Consider the following 25,627-nt stretch of genomic DNA (forward strand, 5'->3'; position numbering starts at 1 on the left):
TTGGAGCCTAAGTAGGTGTTAAATGTTTCTTTTCTAAAATTAATGAGGGAAACTAAGGAAGGTGATTTACTACTGATAAGTGTTTACATTTCTTTATAAAGGGGTAAGACCGATCCCTCTAGAAACAAAAGAGTTTTGAGTGTTTCCAAGGAAGCAGTTATTAGATTAATTAAGTAAATTTGCAGTTTGGTCTTGTGGTAGGATGTGTTAGTGATTTCCCAGTGGTTACCAGAGGAGTTTACTGAGGAGAATTGGGATGGGGGGTAGGGGGGGACATCTGCTCTGCAGACAGCACACAGCCTCTGGCCTCCTTGCAGGCACCTCTGTCAACAGATTGCTGTCACCTGTGAAAAGATTGCTGTCTTGTGAGAGCCCTGACCTGCAGGTCACTCTCCTGTTGTAGACTTGGATACACAAACACCCCACACAGCAGGGTGTGTCATCACAGACTGAGACCAGCCTCTGCTTATAGTCTCTCCCTGTTTTGCAAGTAGATTACAGGTTAACGACCTTTGCTGACCTATCACCAGGAACCCAGCGGGTTGTTGTAGTTTGCTTTGCTATTGTTATTACATGGTTATCCGATTGCTTTTAAAATTTTAATTTCTAGTTTTACAAGTAGTCTTTGTTCATGAAAACAAGCAAAAAAAAAAATAATAATCACAAGAAAAAGAAATGCACACATACAGTCTTAAATCTCATTACCCACAGATAATTACTCTTAATAGATGTTCTTCTGGGAATCTTTTGTCACAACTTAAAATGTTCAGTCTGGGCAGTGGCATGAGTCCCTTACTGATAGATAGAAGACAGTGCACATCTCGGTGCTTTATAGCTTTCTCTGAATCACTAATGCCGCAGGGCATCTCAACTGGGCCGAAGTAGCTGCCTTTTCTAAAGGAGATCACATGGATTTACACCCGCATCATTCGATAGTGGTTAGTTTGAATTAAGGATTAAGCTACAGACTATGGTGCTTTTCAACTTCATATATTACCTCATTAGTTTGGTTTGCCACAATTTTCCATGGGATGGTGTGTGTGTGTGTGTGTGTGTGTGTGTGTGTGTGAAGAATTTGAATTTCTTCATCAAATTCATTGAAATTCTCACACCAAAAGAATAAAAAAATTTTTTTAATATTTATAAGTACACTGTAGCTGTCTCAGACACAGCAGAAGAGGGCATCAGATTTCATTATAGATGGTTGTGAGCCACCATGTTGTTGCTGGGATTTGAACTCAGGACCTCTGGAAGAGCAGTCAGTGCTCTTAACCACCAAGCCATGTCTCCAGCCCTGGTGCTGGATATTCCTAGAGGAGGTTTCTCTTAGGAATAAAGAAGTAGCTTCAGTTGAGAAACGAGCCTTCTTTCTTCCAGGAGCCCACACGTCTTCAAGGCACAGATGTGAGTGGAAGTCTGTAGCAGAGCGGTGAGATCCTTAGAAACATTGCTTGCTCACACTGTGGTTCTCTTGTTATATCACTAAAATCTCTCCTTCCAAAATCCCCCATGAGAGCCCATTCTTTTGAGCTCTTTCTTGAAAGCTTTCAACCTGTTCTCTCTACATTTCTAAACACTCAGTGTGTGACTGTTTTATCGCATAGATTGTTGTTGGGGTCTCACTTGACTTGGCTATGACCTCGGAAGTAGGAGGTTTTTTTTTTCCCCTTGAAGCTAACAATTGTTTTTGCCAGTACTGCCGGTAGATAGATTTACTTAGCTAGTAGCAATCTCATTGCCTACCATTTGCAGCAGAAAATTCACAAGGGAGAATTGGTGCAGGCTGTCTGGCTGCTTCTTCTTCTCACTCCAAACTAAAATTGTACCTCCTTGAGACTGGTATTCATTACTATTTCAAATACCGCTCATATCTTACAGAGTCCTAAGATTTAGAACCAGATGTGTGTAATTAAAATGACTAATTTTTAAAGAATGTTTGTTTCATTACCTGCACAATGAAAGTTATTAATGTAAGCAATAGACTTCTTGTGTCCCTTTCTTTTCATTTATAAGGATGCAATGGTGTACGGAGGCATTTCTTCTCCTCCCCTACCCACATTGAGATCTGAAAGAGCATTAGCAACATGGCAGACAGTGTGTTCAGATGACTGAAGTAGCCGAGAGAGGTTGTTCACTGATGCCATTTTTGTATTCACAAGGGGCAGAAGTAGAAATTCTCTTAATAGAATTCCTAATGACTTGAAGACATTAGGAACCGCAAGACATTCAAAGTTATCTTGTTTATAAGAGGCAGTGTCTGAATTCTCTGAAAGTATTTGTTTTCAAATTAATCCCAATGCTTCAGAACACGAGAGATGAGCTAAGAAGACCCACTGAAAGTGTCAGAGCTTTCCCAGGCTTGGACCAATCTGTAGACTCCTGAGCTTCTGCTTCCTGCCACCTCACAAGGCCTTTGTTGTCTCTGAGACCAAACTCATTTTCATCACAAGAGTAAAGGAAATTGCATTTGAGTGTCCTTTAATCTACCAGTTGACTCAAGTGTGTCTGTCTGTCTGTCTGTCTGTCTGTCTGTCTGTCTCTCTCTCTCTCTCTCTCTCTCTCTCTCTCTGTGTGTGTGTGTGTGTGTGTGTGTGTGTGTGTGTGTGTGTGTGTTTTCTTTTGATAGCACAGCTCCTTTAGTCAACAGTTTGAGATTATGCAAAGTCAAGAGAAAAAAAAATCACAATCTTGTAACTTAGTATCTCAGCTTAAAATGCCTTTGTCTGCTTCCTGCTCTCTCTCCTGACCAATGGCTATTCTACTTGGCTTCTTTTCACCTGCCCTTGTAAATCGGCCACTGTTCTTCCTTTCACATTCAAATACTAAGGTACAGTTACAAACTGAATGAAATCTAAAGTCAGCTCTAAATCAGGGATGCCAGCTTGCTTCAGGATCACCAGAGGAACCCCCTCCTCTGGTCCTGCCTACGAGAGTGATGTCACCCCTTCCTCCTGCATCTTCAGCTGCTTCCCCAGAAAATTATGATGTGCTATAACATCTGGCTGTCATGTGTAACTGAGTGGACAACAGGTCCTGCAGTTAGAACGTTGCATCCTTAGGGTAGAATATGGAAGTTATAGGTGCAGATTACATCTTTAAAGAATTAAGGGTGGAACTTTGGGTGATGTCACATTCAAGATTGTAATCTTATTGTGGACCAACAGTAACAGATTGACTAGGAAAAAGATGTGTCATGTTTAGGACCTTGAATTAAAAGAAGGACTTTCACTGGCGGCGGCCGTGATACACTTGGGAAACAGAGGCAGATGGATATCTGAGTTCAAGGCCAACCTGGTCTACAAAGCTAGTTACAAGGCTACACAGAGAGATCTTGTCTCTAAAAAGAGAGAGAGAGAGATAGAGACAGACAGACAGACAGACTCTTCCTGTAATACATATAATTCAGTGTCCTGACTCTTTAAAAAGTGACTTTCTCCTGCAGTGGTCTGTCTGCTCACAAGTTCTCATTCCCTAAGGATCTGAGGATCAACCGACCAGCAGCTGTTGTTTGCTGGACCTTCCCGAAAGGCACAGGTTCTGCATAAGTTAAAGTAGAAACTTCAGAAGTTTGACTTTAGCCTACATTTCTGAAACTCACTATAGACATCTATCCAGGCTTGTAGACTGCACATAGGTGGGATATATGTCTGCTTTCACATGCTCTGTCTCCATCGGTCTTCATCAAGGGAAGACTGGGCTTGTTTTCACCGTTAATTTTTCTCTTAGCATAACTCCTGGAATGAGGGGAAAGTATATAGCAGAACAAAAAATCAGTGTGGGTATCTTCACAGAGAAAACTTAACTGGCCAAAGTTCTAGGTAATCAATCGTGGGGCATCGATGTCAGAAATTTCTCAGGCTTCCTCTGCGGTTGTTGGGGTCAGTTTTTTGATAGAATTACTATGCATTTCATTTTGATTCCCATGAGGTATACAGCTGCCTCACCCTAATGAGAGCCCCCTATTGTGTTGGCTTTGGATTAGGAAACTCTATACACAGCTCCACTGCCGCTTTGACAATGCCAGCCAGAGGCTGGAGGCTTTGGTTGGGATCATCTCAGCCTGCCTGTGCTCTAGTTCTGGTTTTCTTAGTTATGATATGTTCTACAAACCCTCAAGTAGATTTATGTTTAATAATCATACATGTACCACTTTTGCTCCAAAGGGCAGGGATCTGGTAAGAGGAGAGACAATCTATTTGAGTTTAATTACTGAGAATAGAAAAAATCTTTAGGGGCTAGAGAGATGGCTCAGTCAGTAGTTATGAGATCCCTCTGATACCCTCTGGTTTCTGTGGGCACCATATATATGTGCATGTATGTATACATGTGCTGCACCAGCATTCACATAGGTTCACATATACATATATAAATAAAAACAATAAATCTAGGAAAAAAAATCAAGTTTTAAAAAACAGTCTTTTAACAAAACAGAGTCAGAGTCACCAGAATTCTTTTTGATTAGAAGTATTTTGTAGTGAGAACCACACTAAAAAAATAATTAAAAAAAAAAAACTATTTTTCAAAAATTATTTCTTCCTTCATCCTACCCACCAAAAGTTGTTAAATATTGTTTCTTCGTGCAAGCCCATAGCTGTGAGCCAAGTGTCGTGGTGAATGCTTGCCTCCAGCGCCAGGAGGGAAAATGAAAGGGTTCTGGGCTACCTCGGGCAACACAGGAGGACCCTGTCTCAAAAATTCCTAGGAGTGCACAAAAATGTAGATGTGGTTGAGGAACTTTGAGCACAGTGGCACTAGCGACAGGTGCACACTGAGAAATCCATTCAGATACGAGTTTGCAGAACGAGGCGTGTTGTCAGCAGCTGGCCTGGGGATGTGCCAGGAGTCTTCTATTGTTTCCTGTTTTGGATTAAGTCCAGAAGTGAAAATAATTGCTCTGCACTGGTAAGTTGCCCAGCTGTTTGGGTGACTCTGGTCTGCTGGAGGGGCTGGAGAAGACACGGGTCTGAGTGGAGGTGCACACACTGCACACTCACGGGGTGAGCACACTTCACGGTTCTTCCATAATCTCTTCGAGCCCGGGCTGGCTGTCTGCTGCAGTGATTTCGAAACTGCATTGCGGCACAGGCTGCTCCGAGCCCACCCTACCCAAGCCTTCTGCGGAACGTACATTTGAGGAAAGGCCAAGCCAGCTGCCACAGCAGTGGGAAAGCAGAGGGAGGAAGTCATTCTCCATATCTAATGGGAAATGTTTGCTGTTCCAAAATTTGTTTTAGCCTAATTTAAAATGAGCGGCTCTCCTCTGTTGAAAACAGAGAAATTACAGGCTCTCCTGAAACTTTCTAGCAACCAATTTATATAGCGTATGTGAGGTTTTGTAGCCACACCATTCTACAACCAACCTACAAAGAATCTACTAACTGGGCTTGCAACCTTTCGTTATGGCAGACAAATTCTTCCGATATGTTAGAACCATCGAGGGCTTCTGGACTGCTAGAGCTCAAAGATTAATTTTTCCATGGGAATAAAAGCCAAACTGGGATTGTCAGAACACATAGATCTCCATGTAACTTCATGTTTCAAAACATAATTTAAAACACAGCAGATACATGCTAACAGTTATTTTCCATCCTAAGGGAGTTTTTTTCTGAAGGTATGACTGTGATGGTTATCTTAGCATTACCGTTTAATAGTGACGTGGGTGGCATTTCGGCCCTTCACCAGCTGTCATTGTCGAGGTGGGCTCAGAGTAGTAGCTCACTAATGTAGTGTACTGTCGGGGCTGGGGGAGGCAGAGGCAGGAGGATTGCAAGTTTGAGGACTGCCTAGGGTGAGCAGCAAGTCAGGCTGTCGGCGTGGCTCTGTGCACTAGAGAGCTTGTGCAGGCCAGCATTGGCCCAGGATTTGTCCCAGCACCTTTACCACCCAGTCACACCCCGGACTGTGACTTTCCTGATCAACACCTGATAGCTAAGGTGATGCTCAACGACAGCGGAAAAACCTCAAACGCTGCTTCTTTGTGGCACTGTTATAACTCAGCTTGGACACTAGCTTTTGAATTCTGTCTTGCACATAATTTGTGTATGGGTGGGGGGAACTAAGTCACGGTTCCATTTTATTTTAGGGGCTAACATCTGATCTCCCCATCCTCAGCATCTCCTTTCAGCATTTGGGTCAAGACAGAAGCCCAGTGTGGCTTGCTGTGCCCTGGCACAGTCTGACTGGGACTCTGGCCCACTTGGCATGCTTATCTGTGTTCCTAAGCTTCCTGTTTGTGGGCTGACCTCTCTACAGCCATTTTACCCCACACCCCTCCCCGTGGACTATTAACTGCACACCTCCTGCGATAACAGCGACTTTCACTTCAGGGAGTGGCTCTTTTCAGCCAGCTTCCTGGTTGGCCGAATGCCTTCTTGGCAGAGCCAGCAGAGACAGGCAACCCTAGAGCATGGCTGTTCTCTCTAGTGACTTCCTGAGGCGGGCAACATCTCTGAATCCCTGCTTCATCTCGGATTACATTTTTTTTCAGTAGTTTGTCTTGCCTCCAACTCAGCATGCTCTGAAAGGCTTTATTTGTTTGTTTGTTTGTTTATTTATTATTTAATGTTGTTGGTCAACTTGTAAAGAATTCTATACAAGTTAATTAATCAGTAGAAAATAATAATAATTGAACAAGTTCTTTATCTCAAGACCCCATTGCTTATAGGTCAGTGACCTTTAGTCTTTCTCCTTGCTGACACCCATGACAATGTTTCAGAGAGCTGCTAAAAAAAGCATCATAAATGTGTCTTTCTTTGCCAGTCATGGCTACCAGGATCCTTAGGAACGAGTGAGCTAGCCCCTTCTAAATGTTCTTTTTAGTTACCCTAGTACGTAATAAGAATACATGTTTTTTATTAAAAATCCACAGTGGTGTATGTTAACAATGTGGAAGTTGTCTTTCCATGTTGTGGTCTTTCTCCAAGGGTAGCCTGCGTGGTCTCTAAACATAAAAAGCATATCATATCTCTGTCCTGCTTAAAGATAGACAGCGCTCCATGGTGCTACTGAGTAAATGATTATTTTTAAAGATTTACTTATTATGTATACAATGTCCTGCCTGCATGTGTGCTTGCACACCAGAAGGGGACACCAGACTTCATTACAGATGGTCTTGAGTCACTGTGTGGTTGCTGGGAATTGAACTCAGGACCTCTGGAAGAGCAGCCAGTGCTCTTAACCACTGAGACATCTTTCAGGCCCGAGTAAATGATTTTTATTGCTGCTAATTATTAGGCCTTATAAAATCCTCAGAGACTATCATACAGGCTGTGGCCATACAATCTGCGAAGCTGTATCTCATCCCTGTCTCAGTACAACCAGCCTTCTTGGCCTTGGCCTGGCGCCCCCATGTTTTCTGCTGTGAGCCTTGTCTGTGTGTTCCTGTGGGTGCTGCGGCAGGGCAGGCTCCTTCTCACAAATCCATTATCGCTCATCTGTCACCTCCCTGGTGTCTCATCTCAATAGATTACCCTGACACGTTTTGTCATTACTGAGCTATTTAACCACTACAGGAAATCATTAAGTTACTGGGAGTGTGTGTGTGTGTGTGTGTGTGTGTGTGTGTGTGTGTGTGTTAGCTGACCCCAGCAGAATATAGACTTGGTAAAAACAGATTCTGGGATTTTTAGATTAGATTAGATTCCTATCATGGAATAAGTGTAGATTCGTTTTTCTAGGAATAAACCCAGATAGAAAATAATCTAATTAAGTCAGAGTTTTATAGGCATTTATCTGTGTGCTCTCTAGCTCTTTTCAGGTGGGACACTAAATTCTTGAGTGACCATTCAGTTAAGATTATCTGGCTGCCTGAACCAAGAAAGCTTCATTGGTTTGAGATGTCGTCGTTGATGGCTGCATCTATGTGCATCCTGCAAACTTGGTCCACCAGTCATAACAGTGTGTATTACAGAGACAGGTCTATCCTTAGCTACCCCTGTCTCATGACATCCACCAGTGTTTCCCTTCTCATTAGTTCCCATCTCAAAGTCTTCAGTTTTGCCTACTCACTGATTTGTAGACTGAGGTGCAGCATCCTTATGCAGCAGTTTCTCCACGATCCCTTGCAGCAGTTCCTCCAGGATCCCTGGCACGAGGCCGACCCGCATGCCTTGATTTTTGTGGCCCGTCCCGTGCTTGTGAGAGCCTCCATCTATGTGCTTCAGACTTCCAGCTCTTCATTGTTGGAGCTTTTGGTTAATTTCAGGAAACCACGTCAGCATTCTTCTCAAAAGCGTATGCTACTGATTGTGCTGAGGCTATGCAAGGCTGGATGGTGTCTGGACACAAATCTTGCTAGGTAGCCCAGGCTGGCCAATACCTTTAGCTTGCAATTGAACTTTTTTCCTTTGCTAGCATTGTAAATGTCATTAATCAAGAAATGGAAATGCACCTACCTTGGGTTTTTGGAAGTAAGGCTTGGGAGATGTCTAAAGATCTTTTCTAATCTTGCTTTTTAAAATTTCAACCATTTTTGTCTGTGTGTGTGTGAAGTGTGTTCATCTTGTTGTACAACCAGGTTTGGAAGTTCTTTATCTTGCAGAATTGAAATTCCCAGTTAAAAGGTAACTCTCCATTTCCAGCTCCCTAGACCTGTGCCCCCAGAAGTCACCACTGTCCTTCCGTCTGCACGTTTGGCTTTACTCCACAATCTAAGTCATGTGGTATCTGTGGTGGGCTTATTTCACTTAGCACTGAGTCCTCGCTGTTGGCCCACATTGTAGCTTGTGTCACAATTTCTTTTCCTGGCTCATTAATACCTCATTTGAACGGTCCACATTTGGCTATCCATTCGCCCACTGACAAAACACTTGGGCCACTCCCGCCTCTTGGCCATAAGGAGTAATGTCACTGGAACACATGTGTGAAGATAACATTTTAAGGTCTCATTTTTAGTTCTTATGGATAGCCTGCAAGCCCCAGGTGAGACTCATGTGATCCTGTGATTTCAGCTTTCAGGGTGGCTGCCGTACATGCATCTCCTAAGCATTTCCTCTCATTTTATATCCCGTCTGTCGGCACACAAGGGGTCCAGGCTACCCACATTCCTGACAGCACTGTTTTCTGATAGAACGCCAAGCCAGGCTGCAGTCTGAGGTGTCGGACAGAGGCAGACCTCCCTCCTCACTAAAGAGGTAGAATGTCCATGGGTGCCTCTAGGAAAAGTACGCATGCTGTCCTGGAAATCCAGCAGATTGACCTGCAAAAGGAAAGTTTGTGACGAAAAGCCCAGACATCAGCTGAATGCTGAGGAAAGGCTCCACCTGACCTAAGTGAGATTGATAGGTATGAGCTAATTTTTCTTCTTAAATAGACCTATTTAAGCACGTTGAGATGGGTTTATAGTGTGCGCTGGTTTTCTTTTTCAAAATCACTCTGTGATTCCATCAGGGTTGCGAGTTCCTACGCTCATCCTATGGACCCAGGAAAGGCTTTGATTTGGGGTTTTAAGTGCCAAAGAACAAAAATAACTAGGTGACCCTCCGACAGAAGGAAAGTCTTGAAGTTTAGGTTGGGATGTCAGGGACAGCTGTGTGGCCATTCACAAATGGCAAAGGAGCCGAGCCAACATTCTGGAGCTATAAAAGGGGAGACTCTCCACTGTCCACAGGGTTAATTATGAAAGTGCTCTTGCCCAGTGTCTCCTGGCGAAGAAGTCAGGCTCAGCCACAGACAACTGCTGTACGGGCTGTGCATTTGAAGGGTGACTCTTCTGAGCTTCATCCACACACACTTCGCAACAGAAAGGCTAATAATGAGTTCCAGTTAGAAGGAAAAATCCTACGTTTATTTATTTTTATTATGTGTGCCTGGTACCCGGGAAGGCCAGAAGAAGACATCAGATCCCCTGGAACTTGAGTTACAGACGATGATGGGCCAACATGTGATGGTCAACAGTTAGGAACTGACCCCCTGGTCTTCTAGAAGAGCAGCCAATGCTCTTAACCTCTAAGCCATCTCTCTCCACTCAAGTCCCTGTGATCGTTAATAATAAAAGCACAAAGGGTTTTTACTAACATCACCTCTGGTTTTTTCCTTTAATCCTGCACACTCGGTGTTCTGAAGGGCCTCCGTCAGATATGGAATGAGTCAGTCATATAGGCCAGCAGGTCATGCCTAACTGTTTCTCATCTCAAGGTGGTGAACTGAGCTAGGTGAGAACAGTTCTGTTTCAGATGTCAAGGGTCCAAGTATTGGCGAAGCTGGGCCTTGGCCTTCTACTTATGTTCCCCTTAAACACTGCTTGCAGGGCCCAGAAAATAACCCTGCTTTCTCAGTTAGGTTTCTGTTGCTATGATAAAAAAAACTTTCTAATCAAAAGCAACTTGGGGAGGAAATATTTGATTTCATCTTACAGGTTTCGGGTCATGGTTGATAGTTGATGAAAGTCAGGGCAAACATTCTAGGGACAGGAATAGAGTAGAACCAAGAAAGAAATAGAAAAAACCAAAAATAAAATAAAATAAAATAAAATAGACCATCCGCGGTGGGCTGGGCCCTACCACATTAAAAATTAATCAAAACAGTGCCTCACAGGCTTATTCATAGGCCACTGTGACAGGGGTATTTTTTCAGATGACTCTGGTTTGTCAAGATGACAAAACATAAGAAAATAAATAAGTAAACAAAACAAAAACCAAAAGGCACCCAATACGCTTGTGTTTCTCCATATAGCTGTCTTTTGTTTAATCAGCTAATGATACGATTTAAGAAGAGATATCTTTTCCTTTCACCTCTTCCCAGATAACTACTTGGCCAATTGCTTAGTAAGTGAAAGTCCCCACTACAAGGTTCCTCGTGTGGGTGGAAGCCTGGCTCCGTGTGCACTCATGAGTTTGCCAAGAGAGCTGAAATGGAAGAGCCTGGAGGGAAAGTGAGACCCCCACTCGGGGGTCGGAGATTGAAGTCCCCTTCCCTCTGAGAGGAAGGTGGGTTGTAATCTTTGGAGGTGGCGTATTGTGTCTGGACCCTGGGAGTAATCTGTGGCAGTCAGTGACAGAGAAAAGCATGGAACTATTTATGTTCACAAGTGAATGAGTATTTTACAGACATTCCCCACCCAGTAAAAATACTTAAATGTGGGGGGCAGCGAGACTGAGCTTTCTTTCCATGAAGAGCATCACCTTTGTGCTTAGCATTTGTGGAATGATCAGCTATTGCCTTCACCTTCCTTGATGTGCTTGTGACACTGGGGAGTCGACGGTTGTCTGATGACAAGGACGATTTCCTAAGGAATTAATGTGCTGTTTTAAAGGATGATCTAGATCTGATGGGCCTTCAGATTAATGTACTCAAAGGAAGAAGCTGGGTATGTGAAGGAGCGGAAAGTTAATGATGTATGGCTCCTCCCTTCCTCGAAGCTATAGTACAAGCTCATGGAAGACTAGAGCTGGGCTCCCCAAGGATATCCACAGCCTGTTCATTTTAAGGATGTGAGAAACTGAGTGCCTCGGTGACCTCGAATCACCCCCCCCCCAATTCAGTCCCCCTTCTTCCCCTCCTCTTCTTTTTCTTCCTTCTTCCCCTGAACATAATGTTCTATAGCATGCTTCAGGAACTCTCCCCGCGAGATTGCCGTTAATCATCTCTTGGAATCATCTCTTGGAAGCATTTGCTCTGCTCCTGCAGCTGTGTAAGCCAGGAAGGCCTATAAAGTTGTGTGGATGGAGCAGGGCTATTGGCACAGGAATTACTGCTGCTCTAATAATCTGCTCCTATTCCACACACCAGTTTTCCTGAGGAGCTCTGTTTTCTGGAGAAACAAGATGACTAACCATTTTCATGGTTCACACGAGGCTTCTTTGTTTTGGTTTGGGTTTTGTGTGTGTTTTGTTTGTTTGTTTTGGTCGGTAGGTTTGGTTTTTGGCCTGGCCTCAACATCCACCATTACTGTACTCTCTCTCAATTCATCTTAGCCTCTTTCTGGGTCACAGAACTCGGGTTCTCTAGCATCCTGTCACTAATGGTAGAGTTTTGTTTGCTGTTCTCATTATAAAAGTCGAGACGCCTGCATATTGTTCTTCTTTAGGAGATTGAACATATCTCTTAGGCCTGGGAGAGCCTTCTCAGGAATGGATTAGGTGACACTGGGTCGTGGAAAAGATAAGTCAGGAAGAAAGCCTACCCATCCATCACTAGACCCTGGCTTGGCCAAGTTTAGCAGAACTGTCAGCTTCCCTTCTTACTTGGATGGGTGACTCCCTCCACTGGTTACTGATGTAGCTTCATGCACAGATTCATGGAGCAAGAGGACAGGCAAGATGGTATCATGAAAGAGAAACATCTCCAGAATGATCTTAGCCTAGAGCTAGAACAAGCAGTTGCTCCCATGACCAAGGGCAAAACTTGTTGTTGTGAGCTTTGTGCTAGACATTGAAGTTGTTTTTAGGGCTTGCAGGAGATTTTCTCATCAGACAAAACCGAGAGCCACTCCCCTAAGTGACAATCTGGTGAGTTCTCAGAAGCAGCTCTGAACCATAAGCTATAGATTGAAGTATCTGCTATACAGAAACCAGGAGTCCTTGGGCTAGCTCACAACCCCCTTGCTGTCTGTGTCTTTGCTTGTAAAATAGAGACGATAATGTCTCGGGTTGCATCATCTAGTGGCCCGTATGTGAGACATCCTGAGATGTTTGCAGAATCAAGCTTGAGCCACCCAGGACTGAGGTTCTGCTAGAGCTTACACTGAAGGTGAGTTTGGCACTGTTCCTATTGGTCCTGAGGAAACTGAAGCCATTAGTTGTACTAGACAGATAGAAATCCTTGTGACTCGTAGGGAAATGTGATAGTAGTTTCAGTAATGTGCATTTGAAACATACTGTCCTAAACCGAGGTTTCAGATCCTACAGCCTTACATCTGTTCTTGTGTGGCAGCTGCTGATGGACATCTGTCACAGAACCAGTTGCCCTCGGAATTATCTTAATTTCTCTTTGCCTCTCCCGCTCTGCACTCTGCAAGGCTGTTGCTCCTTCAAAGTTGGCCCCAGAGTGTCAGAACTTTGCCAAGTTCTTGAAACAAGTGGGTCATTTCCAAGTTGTACACGCCAAGTATAAGGACCTGCTCAACTACATGTCAGGTCACTGGGAGACAAGTTATGTTATTTAAGCAACACTCAGACCCATAAACCTTTCTTTTTCGTTTGTGGGGGAAAAAGTCCCTTACATGTTAAGGAAATTAAATGGACATATCAGACGTTGAATCAAAGCCAGGCTGTCCTATCAGACATAATCAGAACAACCGTCTAAAGCAGGGGTTCGCTGACTTATCAAGGGGGTGTGGTGAATGGAGTACATGTCTTCTAGGGCACATTGGGAGCTACTTAAGCTGCTCTGCACTGAGACTTCCCACTGTGCTTTGCATGAAGCCTTCAGGACAGTGGGATCTGTACCATAGCACGCAGCGTTTGCTTAGCCTAGAAGCGCATTAAACGGTGATGTGTTACTCATCGGTCACTTTTAGATGTCACGACAATAGAAAATGAACTGGAAGCTACTTCCTGATTCCAGTGTCACCTGTTAGGTTTCCTCCTTGTCGTAAGCTGTCCTCATCTTTCCCACCCCTCACCTGACTTCAGTTCCAGTTCCTCCGTCCTGTCCTCTTCGAGAAGGGACTGACGTCTGTGTAACACTAAAACTCCAAAGGAATCCTTTGGTTTTTTTTCTTCATTACAAACTAAAGACGAATCCCAAGGACTAAAGATGAAGTAAACATTATAAACATTTGAAATCAGAGTTTCATCATACAGAGAAATCTCTCACTTTGTATGTTGCTTAAAAATAAAACTGGAGGGCTGGAGAGATGGTTTCAGAGTACACTGAAGCTCTCTTCAGACACAGCAGAAGAAGGCACCAGGTCCTATTACAGATGGTTGTGAGCCACCATGTGGTTGCTGGGAATTGAACTCGGGACCTCTGGAAGAGTAGGGGAATCCAACACCCTCTACTGGCCTTCATGGGTACTGCAGGCCAGTATATCACAGGCATACATCAAGCTAAACATCCATACACATAAACTAATAAAATAAAAATTTAAATTAATACATAAAACCTATAAAAATACTTCTCAGTAGTTAAAGCTAAAGAAAATTATATAGTTAAACACTTTGCATAGTGGAGGGACAGAGTAAGTGACCAAGTATATCAGGTCAGCTGAGGGCTTAATGAACAGAACCCGTTCCTACGTTAGATTGGCGCATTGTAAAAAAAAAAAAAAAAAAAAAAACAGTTTAGCAAAGGATAAAGAACATCTAAACAACACCCCCTAAAGTTTGACATTCTCTACTGAGAAGGTAGTCTTCTGGAGGGGAAGGGCTCAGCCCTTGAGCTGTGTGCCATAGGTGGAGATGACCTGATTCTGTCCAGCATTTGCTGTCTGCCTCCACTCTTACTGTAAATGCATGACAGCAGTTGCTGGGTGATGGTTGCTTGTTTGGTTCTGTTTTATCCTTCTCTGGAGTCATTGGGTATTTGTCCAACTATAGATACTGTCTGAGTCTAAGAACAGTGTCAGCTCAGATTTTCTTATCAGAAATATCAGTGGCCTCCCCTGGCTGCTGCTGCTGGGTCAGCCGCTGTCATGTTTTAGCAACTGAGAAAATGTTAGATGCCTATGGATGGATAGATGGATGGATGGGTGGGTGGGTGGGTGGGTGGGTGGGTGGGTGGGTGGGTGGATGGATGGATGGATGGATAGATAGATAGATAGATAGATAGATAGATAGATAGATAGATAGATAGATAGATAGTACAATTACTTCCAGGATTGTATAATTTAATTGTCTTATGGGAGTGTGAGTGAGTGAGTGAGTGAGTGTGTGTGTGTGTGTGAGAGAGAGGGAGAGAGAGAGAGAGAGAGAGAGAGAGAGAGAGAGAGAGAGAGAGAGATGTGAGTACTTCAGAACTGACCCTTGCTGTTAGTTAAATAGTTGGTGGTTCCCTAAATGAATTCCAATGCTGGTTTGTGATTAAAGTAGAGTTTTTGAAAATGTCATTCTGATACACATTTTTTTAAAGACAATACCGAATGATAGGTTTGGGGTACAAAGAACGGGGTCCTCTTGACAGGCCGTGGACTGTTCCCAATTTAGTGTCTATCTACTAGCTGTTTCTGGTGTTTCCTGTGGAAATTCAATTCCTTACTCTGAATCAGGAGGCCAGAGGTAGCACCTCGCTAAGCAGGGCATTTGGCTAACCTCCTCACTGCAGCTTTGCTTCAAGTTGCTGAACGAAGACCAGAGACGTCCACTACCCACTCCCAAAGCACTCTGCTCGCCCATCACCGTTAAAAACAAAACTAAACTCTGCAAGAAAGAGTGTATGCCTTCAGAACTAGTACTAGCTAAAAGACCTTACTGTGGTGGTTGTCTGGCCACATCACCCACTGTCACCCAGACTCAGCTCACCTGCCCCGCAGAATAGTCCTTGTCAGCTGACTGAAGAAACCATGCACAAGAATTCGCTCCCTCCCCCTGCCAGCAACCTTTCTTCCAAGATGTTCAGTGGAAAATGCGCATGTCTGTCCGCTGATGAACTCGATAGCTGACAGACCGCTGGCAGACAATCTGGATAAGAAAGCAGGGAGTCTGGGCCAACCAGGTGTAGAGGAACAATTGCCTGGTTGCTCCCCTCCCAGTGACCCCACCCCCCACCCTTGTTCTCTGTCCTCTATCCCCATCCCCATCCTGGTTATCCCCTGGGTCAGAGGCTCCTCGGCAGCATGTTCTCAACAGCGAGCTCTGCCGGCCACTGGAACCTCTCCAGGAAGAGGGCAAAGAGAATGATTCCTACCAACTGGTCCTCTGTAGGCTCAGAAGACCTGAACTTAAGCTGTGCTTGTGAATAGAGTGTTTCTTTGCACAAAGGACCACTGATGTGTCCCAGTGAGGGACACTGTCAGGCCTACCAGAGAAGTATGGTCAACAGAACCAAATCTGCTCTAGAAGTAAGGTAACTTAGAGACAGTAGAGGTCTCACCTAAAAGTATATTCTAGTAATGCGTCACGGCATAGCTCTTATAGGAGCCACCTGATCCAAAGTACACATGGCTGAGATGTGGCTTCCCGCAGATGATGGTCACCCCACTGGCTGAGCAGCCTTACACTGCTCCCCAACAGTAGCATTGTCATAGCCCAACAATGCGCCTTTGCCCATGAGCACATGGGTCTAATGGTTGGCACTGACATAGTCCCTCAAAAGTGCCACTGTCCTCAGTTCTGAGGCAGCCTTGTTGTTCAGAGCTCAGGAATGAGGCTTATGTCCAAATATGAGACAATAATTTGTGCTGTATACTTGACAGCAGTATTGTGGGTCGTTATAATATAAAAGATTCTCTGCAGTGATCCCCCTCTCCCCGGCTCTAACCCTCAACCCTGTGAATAACTGTTTACCCCCAACTGAAATGCCAGCAAGATATCTGCTGTATTTCCAGACAATACACACTAAGAGCAAAGAAACCATTCCCAATCTGAAACAGCTCTGAACAGTACATTGGCTAGAGTTGGTCACATGTCTGCCCTCTACAGGAAGTCTTCCCAGAACCATCAAACTGTTGTGCTAACCAGTTAACAACTGGCGGGGTGAGTTTAACTATTAAAAATTAAAAATTAGTAATGAATTACAGTGACTTCCAGAGTTTGGAAGATTGGTTTAGATCGGCTCTGCCCACTTGCAGGCATTCTGGCAGCAGTGCAGTAGAGAAACATCTCTGGGCCACGTGGGTTTTGAGTGTGTCTGATGGGCTGGGTATGATGGAGAAGGTTATGACTTCTGTAAATAGATTTATACAGAAAATGTTCAGGTGTAGCCAGTGTGTTTTGAAGAATACCACACAGGTTCCCTTGTTTTCTACTTAGGAGAAGTCATTGATAGCTCCTCTACTGGTATATGGTGAGAGATAAGCATCATATGTAAAGTTTGTAACTGTCCAGCAGCACCCATGACTACCTGCACTATTGAACCACACTGAGTGTTAAAGACACAAGTCAATTGAAAATTGCATCCATGTGTTGGATTTACTTAGGGCTTAGGGCTGCAGGTAATAGAAAGAAAGTTTCCAAATGACTTATGCCATGCAAAAGATTGATTTCTGGAATGCAAGAATTCTTGAGCCAGGGTAAATGGGACATAATTTCGTTCACCACCTCAGCCACATCCAGATCAACTGTTTTGCTGTCCTGGCTTGACTTTGTTAGCTGCAAAAGGCTCTGTGAATTTTCAAACAGTGTGTATTAGAGAGCAAAGAAGCCTTTCCCAACACATCACATTGGCTAGAACTGGCCACATTGGCTAGAACTGGCCTCTAACAAATATCTCTTAAGGAAAATGGGGGTGCTAAAACTGGTTTATAACCTCAAGATTGCTCCTAAACTATAATACATACAGTGTTTAGTTTTCTTAAATAAGATACTGGGACACCATGAACAAAGTACTCTTAATATGAAGGAGGAGGACTTGACTGTTCCTCGGACAACCAGCCACTGATGGCACACATCTGTGTTTCTTCCAGAGCAGCAGAGTGTCTAAGATGTAAAACCTTTGTGTGGAAAAGTTAGAACCTTTCACATTAAAGTTGAACCATCATCTAGGGGAGCAAAGGGAGAGGGAGTCGAGTTAAGAATGAAAACTTCCATTATGCAACTTGTCCAATGAAATCCAGACCACTGACTCTACATTAGGGCTGTAAACTCTCAACATGGAGATCATACCTGTTCGATCAATGAAAGGGACAAAGAGCCAGCTTTGGGGTGAATGCCAATAAGCTTCTAGAGGGAAGAGTATTCAAAAAGCCCTAAGGCAGAGAACAGGACGTACCCAATAGTGCTAGCACAGTGAGCAGAACATCAGGAGGTGAGCGTTAAAGAAGCCATTCAGAATCATGTGATTCCTGGTCAGGAATGAGAAGGGCCATCAAGGTGCAGAGAGCCACTGAAGGATAAATGGCATCAATAACCAGAAAGTGGCAGTGTCTATTGAAATGAGGGACACTATCCTTAGAGACACTGTTTCCAGTTCCTGTTTAGACACTGTTCAGGAATTCAATTTAATTCCCTTAAATCTCAGCAAAGTCAACTTTTAGGCCTATATGTAGTGGACAAAGTTCATGGTCTGATTAGCTGAGTGACTTGTAACTCTTACACACACACACACACACACACACACACACACAAAGTGTTTCTATATCTCCTCTTGGAAAATTCCATTACCCAACCTGGTGAGGATGCCACTTGGTCCCACAGTGGATTGTTCACATAGCTCCTACTGACTTCTGGAAGACTGGTATTGTATAGAGAGAAGGGAAGGCGGACACATCTCTCCATGGGGCCAGCCATCTCTCTTTGCATAAAGGCTCTAGATTCTATCCTGGGTCACAAACCTAAAAGGTTTGCTCACAATGGCATCTCCTTGCTCCAGTCGCCAAGTGCTTCCATGTTTCTGGTTAATGTATTACATCGGCGTGTCCCAAAATGTTCCTGTTCCCTTATCAGGTCCTGGTTGAAAAGGGGTTTTGTTGTTTGATGTTTATAGTGTCACTGAGCTTTCCTCTTCTTGGCATTTTTATGGAACATCTATGATTATGTGGAGGCGAACGTATCAAACGAAGAACAGTGTTGGTAGTTTGTGTACACAGTTGGGTGAATACTTAGCTCTTCTGGGGTGAGTGGAACTCATCATAGGGCTGGTGGTGGTAGAACTAAGTCTAGAAGGTTCTCTCAATACAGACACAAATGATCTCAGAACCAAAGGACATGGCCAGGATCAGCAGCTTGGATCCTGCTGCAAGAGCCAAGGCATCTGGTCCAGATGTGGAGGGAGAGTTAGCTTAAAGACACTAACAGACGTTCAGGGGTGAGAGCCAGTGGGACTTGGAAAGGGACTGGGTGCAGACAGAACTGAGGTCATGCCAAGGACAGACAGCTATTCTGTCTCCTGTGATGGAAATAGTTCCACATGAAAGCCTGGTGAGAACTGAGTCTTCTTTTCCATGAGCTCATTCTAGAACACAAATGAAGAGCAAACAGTCTTCAAAACAAAGTAGCAAGATTTGTGCTAGCTCCTTTATAGGGCATTTTAAAGACACACCCAGGTAACTGGGTACTAGAAATCTTCTCTGCCTACTATGATCAGTGGCCAACCTGTCTTCTAAGTATGGTTGTATTAGTATGCAGTCCATCATTTGGGGAAGGAGAATATGGCCAGAAGATCCCTAGGTAGCTAGCTGGTACTGGTCCATCGCAGTCTGGTGACAGGGAGAGGACAGGAACTGTGGCCAGGCTTTGCAGCTTCAGGGCCTGCTTTGTCTAGTCAAAGGTTTTACCTTGTAAAGGTTCCAGAACCTTCCAGAACAGACCACCAGCTGGGGACCAGGTGTTCAAATGGATGAGCTTATGGGGGGGGGGTAGTTTATACTCAGACCATAACAAAGGATAATGTCAAAGGTGAAATCGGTCCTCTGACTGTTGTTTTCTTTTTTTTTTTTTTTTTTTTTTTTCTCTTCCTTTTGGAAGTATATTCGGTGCTCTTCGAACCGGTGCTTACATGCTGTACATTTTGATGACCAAAGGCCTGAAGCAGTCAGTTTGTGACCAGAGTTTTTACAATGGACCTGTCAGCAAATTCTGGGCTTATGCATTTGTGCTCAGCAAAGCACCCGAACTAGGTGAGTGTCTGTTTCCCTTTCCACCCCAACCCCCAACCCTCCATTGCAGCCTCACATACACAGAACTTTCTAAGAATGAGCAAAGACACAATGTGTAAGGTCTGTCTTTGCTGGTTGCCGGGAAGCTAGACTGCCAGAAATGTAAGCATTCAACCGACTCTGTCCCGCCCTTTTGCTCCTTTCTTACTATGCATATTGATGGAAAAAGACTTTGCAAATGCCAATTTCCTAGCAATACTAAAAATAGGCCACTCTCGAGGGGTTTATAAAGTAACACAGTCCTTCCTTAAGGCACATTAACAGCTGAGCTAATATTCAAGTCGGAGAAAAAGACAAGCAGCGCCACCATTTCCAAGTCTCAGAGATAAGCAAACGTTTATCTCGGCAGCCAAGATCAAGCTTAGCTTTTGGGACTCAAGTTCTCATTGACACACACTAACTGTTGACTTCAGTTGCTTGGTTTTATTCCTCTGAGTCTAGCCCTGGGGAAATGAAGGACACTTCCTAGAAATGAGTGTCTGGGGAAATTCTTGCTCTGCTTATAGATTCTCTGTGCCCTTTGGTGGTCTTGAAAGTAAGGATGGCATAGGTTTGCCGAAGAATTGGCAAGTTATGTCATAGGCCTGTGATGAGCACAGTTGTGTGGCAATGTGTCCTTATTGCCAGAGTAAGGAATACACTGGGAAGGCTGGAGTGAATGAATAAATGAGCGGCCACTAGCTCACAAACTGGTGCATGTTCTTCTTGAGAAAGACAGGTCACTCTTCTATCTTGGATTCCTAATATCTTCAATCCAAGATTAATAATGATATGGCTTTAGTGGAATTAAATTGAACTGTGGAATTGGAGGGTACAAATGTTCATTTCTCTCTTTTAAACAGAAACTAGAGGGTGTAGATTTATCAGGAGACTTCTATGGTCTGTTCTGACACTGGTATTTTGTAAGCCTAGTGGTCATACAGCCATGTAGATACGTGTTCTCTCTGGTGTGATGGGCAGCCGCCGAACCACATGTTGCAATGTGCCTTTGAGTAGGTAGATGGCAGTTGGATTGATGGCTGTTTTCCTAGGTCAAAGACTAAGGAAGAGTTACCAAAAGCTCTAAAACCTTTCCTATGGCTATCAGAATATGAGCACAGGTCTCTGCATGATCCAGATTGAATAGATAAACAATGGTGTATGTACACATATAGCACCATGAACACACGTTAAGAATAAGATGCATTGATATAGATTCTGTCAGTCAGTGAATTTACATAAGTACCTACCATTAGGATGTAAATTTACCCAGAATTTTGCAATATGGTAACTGCAGATCATGCCCCAGGAAATGTCGTGTGACTGTGGCTGTGTGTTTGTAGGATTAGGGTATACATTGCATAACGTCCATCTAGAGGATGAAGGGCAGCCTTCCATGTTGAGTCCTTAGCTTTCACCATTTGAATTAAAGTCTGAGGGAGGGCTGGTGCATGCCTTTAATCGTAGCACTCAGGAGGCAGAGGCAAGACCAGCCTGATCTGTAGAGTAAGTTCCAGGACAGCCAAGGCTACAGTGTTTTTCTAGACTGTACGCCATGACTGTCTCCATCTCTTCCCTTGGACACTTGCTCAGCACATCCAGCTTTTCTTAGGAATTCTAAGAATTCCAACTTAGGTCCTCACATTTCTTGTTGAAGTTGTTCACCTTGACTAAGATAGAAACTCAGCACTAATGGTTCTCTAACGTTTGTCACACAGTTCCAGATCCCTCCTGGAACTTCCGGGAAGTATTTTAAGACACTTTCTTAATTGAGACATAAGGAGTAATGGCCTCCAGATGCTGGTCAGCTTGTGTCACGGTGGCCTTTTCTCAGGGGTCAGCTGCTGCATGTCACAGGTCAAAATCCAAACAGTTGGCACTTGCAGAGTGTTTGCCTGTGTGTTTGAAGGTTAAATCAACTCCTGGTCTTTTGCAATTATTAAGTCTTTCTTGATAAGAAAGATCTCTTCGTTAGAATTACTTTTATTTTATTATTATTAATTTTTGGATATATTTTATTTACATTTCAAATGTTATCCCCCTTCCCGGTTTCCCCTCTATAAACCCCCATCTAATCCCCACTCTCTCTGCTTCTATGGGGGTGTCCACCTACCCCCTCCCACTTCCCCACCCTGAGATTCCCCTACACTGGGGCATCGAACCTTGGCAGGACCAAGGGCTAGAATTACTTTTAACTAAGTTTTCTCATCCTTAGAGCCCTACCTTCTATATGTTCTAAGAATTATGGAGTCTTTTATGAACACCAAAGAGAGGTGCTAGTACACACACACCACACACACACACACACACACACACACAGTACATCTACGAAACTATTTCTATTTCCCCAAAGCACACACCTGTGGTTTTCACTAGTCTTTTCTTTTCCTCTGGGGGTTAAGCAAGCATAATGTTCACATTGTGGTGTAACCATAACACTGTCCATTTCTGGGACTTTTGTACCTTGAAACTGAACTGACTCTTAATGATTAAACTCTTAATGATGGCCATAATGGTTCTCCGTTCCAGTGGAAATGGTAAGCTTGTTTCAATGGATTTAAAGGACTCCACTCTACCAGTGAGAGCAAAAAGGCTAGCCTTTTACGATTCCTACCAAGTGGCCAATGCCTACTGTTTAGATTCAATTAAAACCTGCTGAGATTCGCTTATGTTAAAACTCGGGAATATCTGCTCTGAGTCTAGGCCCTTGCTCAGTTGAGCATACTATTGTTTTGAAGTGCTGACTCCGCAGCTCTTCAGCTAACTCTTTGAAGAGAGGAGCCCAGCCGTCTGTGACAAGCCACATACACAGACTTAGATCGACACATCTCTTGGTGGCTGTGAGTGCCTTGGGAGGAAAGTTGATATTGACTTCTCCATAGGCACACAGAGATTTTGGGTACAAGAAATACCATGTCTTGTCTGCTAGCTGTCTCTTGGCTGAAAATAACTGAGCCAAGGGTTGTAAGAATCACGATAAACAGGATCCTGAGTCAGGTAACAAAGATAAATGACAAAGCAGACACCTACAAGAAATCAAAGCTCCTTGTTTTTACTTGGCCAGTACCAGTTCCATATCAAAGCATATTGCTCAAGAAAGGTTGGCTGGCCAACATCAAGCCCAACTCAGTCTTTGGGGTATCATGTATTCCTTAGTTCCTCTATAGCTTCTGCCATACCTACAAATTTGGCATGACTTAGGAAAATGGAAAATGATTCTTGACTGTTTCATCAGACTTACTATGCAATTAAATGGTAATGGCAAAGTTTATGGAGTTGTGGTTGGCCCTTCCGGAACCTCAGGGTAGTATGTATGTGTATATGTATATATATTATGTATATGTATATACATAATGGGAAACCACCTATGCTGAGGACAGTAACTTTGATATGGCTTTGAGTAGAGTTTCTCAGAACCATTGAAGGGTGATAGTTATCCTCAGCTTCTACCATCCAGAACATGAGTTCTGAAAAAAGACTGAGTGTAAATTTAGGTAGATATTGTTTTCAAGATTTCATGACAGTTTGTTCTCCCTTTCTTGCATTCCTCCCAAAGTAATCAGGCCGACTGAAACCTTCCACCATAAAGACAGGGGAAAGTACAGAGTACTTCACTACTGCAGGTCCTGCTTTCATCTCCACGCTGTCTGTCTTGTTAGACAAGAAGTTCGTCATGCAAGGGTGATAGGATAGTATTTAAAGAATTAAGATGACGTGCTTATTATTTTATGGAAAATTGCTTTTACTACAATTGGGTATTGTATCAAATTGATATTTTTAATGAACGTTAAGAGACTCATTAAGCACCATCTTGATTGGAACATAAAATTGCTAAAAATTCCACCTTCTTTCCACTACTATCAATGGTCGGCAAGAATCATTGTGTCTACATTATAGTCCAGAGAGAAAAGGAAAGCACAGAGCAAATAGTTTAGTATCAAGGAGAGTTTAGTCCTTAAGTATACACGTGAGAGTGGCCATCTGAAGAACAATATTATCAACTAACCAAACTCACCACAGCTCCTAGGGACTAAAACATCAACCAATGAGTTCGCATGGAGAGACCCATGGCTCCAGGAGCATATGCAGTAGAGGATAGCATTCTCTGGCATTAATGAAAGGGGAGGACTTTGATCCAGCAAAGGCTCATTTTCCCAGTGTAGGGGAATGCTGAGGTAGGAGAGGGAGGTTGAGAGAGGGAGCACCTTCATGGAGGCAATGAGTCGGGGAGGGGGAATGGGATTGATGAAAGGGGGAATCACATCTGAATTGTAAATATGAGAATATCCAATTAGAGAGAGAGAGAGAGAGAGAGAGAGAGAGAGAGAGGGGCAGAGAGACAGACAGACAGACAGAGGGGCCATCACCTGTCATTTCTGTCATTATAGGCATAATAAACATCAGCATCTCACAAGAGAGCAGAGGGTTTCAATGGAAATTTTATAATAGGCTTGGAAATGTAACCACTGGCAACTTGGCTTTTAGTTCTAAACAAATGTAAAGTTATTAGGTCTAATAATTCAGTAGGGAAGTCGATAATAGTTGGTGAATGCAACCTGTACTGACGCCACCACAGCCATCAGAACCTTGAGGCTCCCCAGACTCTAGCATTACTTGGCCTTGTCTGTACCAAGTACTCTAGGTCATCCACCAGGTATGTGAGGGGTGTGCATTGGGTTGTCCTGCTTCCATTCGTCTGTCATGAAATCTTGGAGTATTTTGGGGGGCACTTGAGTTGTTTTTCGTTTCAGTCTGCCACCTGGTTGTTTTTGCTCTGAGACCAGTCACCTGTCCCTGTTGTGTCTGGTCAAATCTGGTTGGTAATGTCCATTTCAGATCAGAAGCTGGTCCGACATTCTTTTGATGATCTTGAAGAGCAGCCTGCCTTGCTTGCTCAAGATGTCTGCTCTTCTCCTTAGAGCCAGCCTTGGTCCTCGCTCACGTTAGCTTTGCTCCCCTCTTTGTCTTCCAGGTGATACGATCTTCATCATTCTGAGGAAGCAGAAGCTGATCTTCCTGCACTGGTACCACCACATCACTGTGCTCCTGTACTCTTGGTACTCCTACAAAGACATGGTGGCTGGGGGTGGCTGGTTCATGACTATGAACTATGGCGTGCATGCTGTCATGTACTCGTACTACGCCTTGCGGGCTGCGGGCTTCCGGGTCTCCCGGAAGTTCGCCATGTTCATCACCTTGTCCCAGATCACTCAGATGCTAATGGGCTGTGTCATTAACTACCTGGTCTTCCACTGGATGCAGCATGAGAACGGCCAGTGCTACTCCCACTTTCAAAACATCTTCTGGTCCTCGCTCATGTATCTCAGCTACCTTCTGCTTTTCTGTCATTTCTTCTTCGAAGCCTACATCGGCAAGGTGAAGAAAGCGACGAAGGCCGAGTAGTGCCGGAACTGAGGAGGAAGACGTAGCTCAGGGTCATCACGAAAAAAAAAATAATAATAATAGACAAAAAGAAAATGGCACAAGGAATCACATATATGGTGCAGCTAAAACAAAACAAAACACACGTATGAGCAGATATTAAGCCCAAGGCAGCTTGGGAGTGAAGGTCACGTTGTAAGTTTATGATCCTTTTTGGGTGAGGACTCGCTGAGCGCAGCTTCGTCTCAAAGTAGTGCTGCTGAGGGACCCCTTCCAGCTCTACCTGTCAACTCTAGAACACGCTAGATGCAAAGGCAGCCACGGGCAAAGAGATTAGTGGACAGTAAGCAAAACACTACAGGAAGAGGGGGGGAGATGTATTCAGAGGGTTTTTTTTTGTTTTGTTTTGTTTTTCTCTAAGGATAAAGGAGTTTCCCCTTTTCAAACTACGAGAGCACATGCACACACAGACACAATCTTTTCAGCATGAAACCAGAGCTGGCAGAAAAGACAAACATGGAAGAGACAGGGTTTAGATCTTGGACAGTAATGCTTTTGGAGAAATCTGGGCCTTTT

At 43.8% G+C, this 25,627-nt stretch overlaps 1 protein-coding gene across 1 annotated transcript in view; it reads left to right on the forward strand.

Moving 5' to 3' along the window:
* ELOVL6 (ELOVL fatty acid elongase 6) overlaps positions 1 to 25,072 on the forward strand; it is a gene marked incomplete at both ends in the record, with an annotated part of 101,652 nt that extends 76,580 nt beyond the window's left edge. The window contains 2 exons of the mRNA XM_080915539.1: positions 19,500 to 19,651; positions 24,642 to 25,072. Of these exons, the coding sequence (XP_080771665.1) occupies positions 19,500 to 19,651; positions 24,642 to 25,072 (583 nt within the window). The remainder of the gene's footprint in view (positions 1 to 19,499; positions 19,652 to 24,641) is intronic.
* Between the last annotated feature and the right edge of the window lie 555 nt (positions 25,073 to 25,627).

This window comes from Micromys minutus (assembly GCF_963924665.1).
Source record: "Micromys minutus genome assembly, chromosome: 4".
NCBI classification, from domain to species: Eukaryota; Metazoa; Chordata; class Mammalia; order Rodentia; family Muridae; genus Micromys; species Micromys minutus.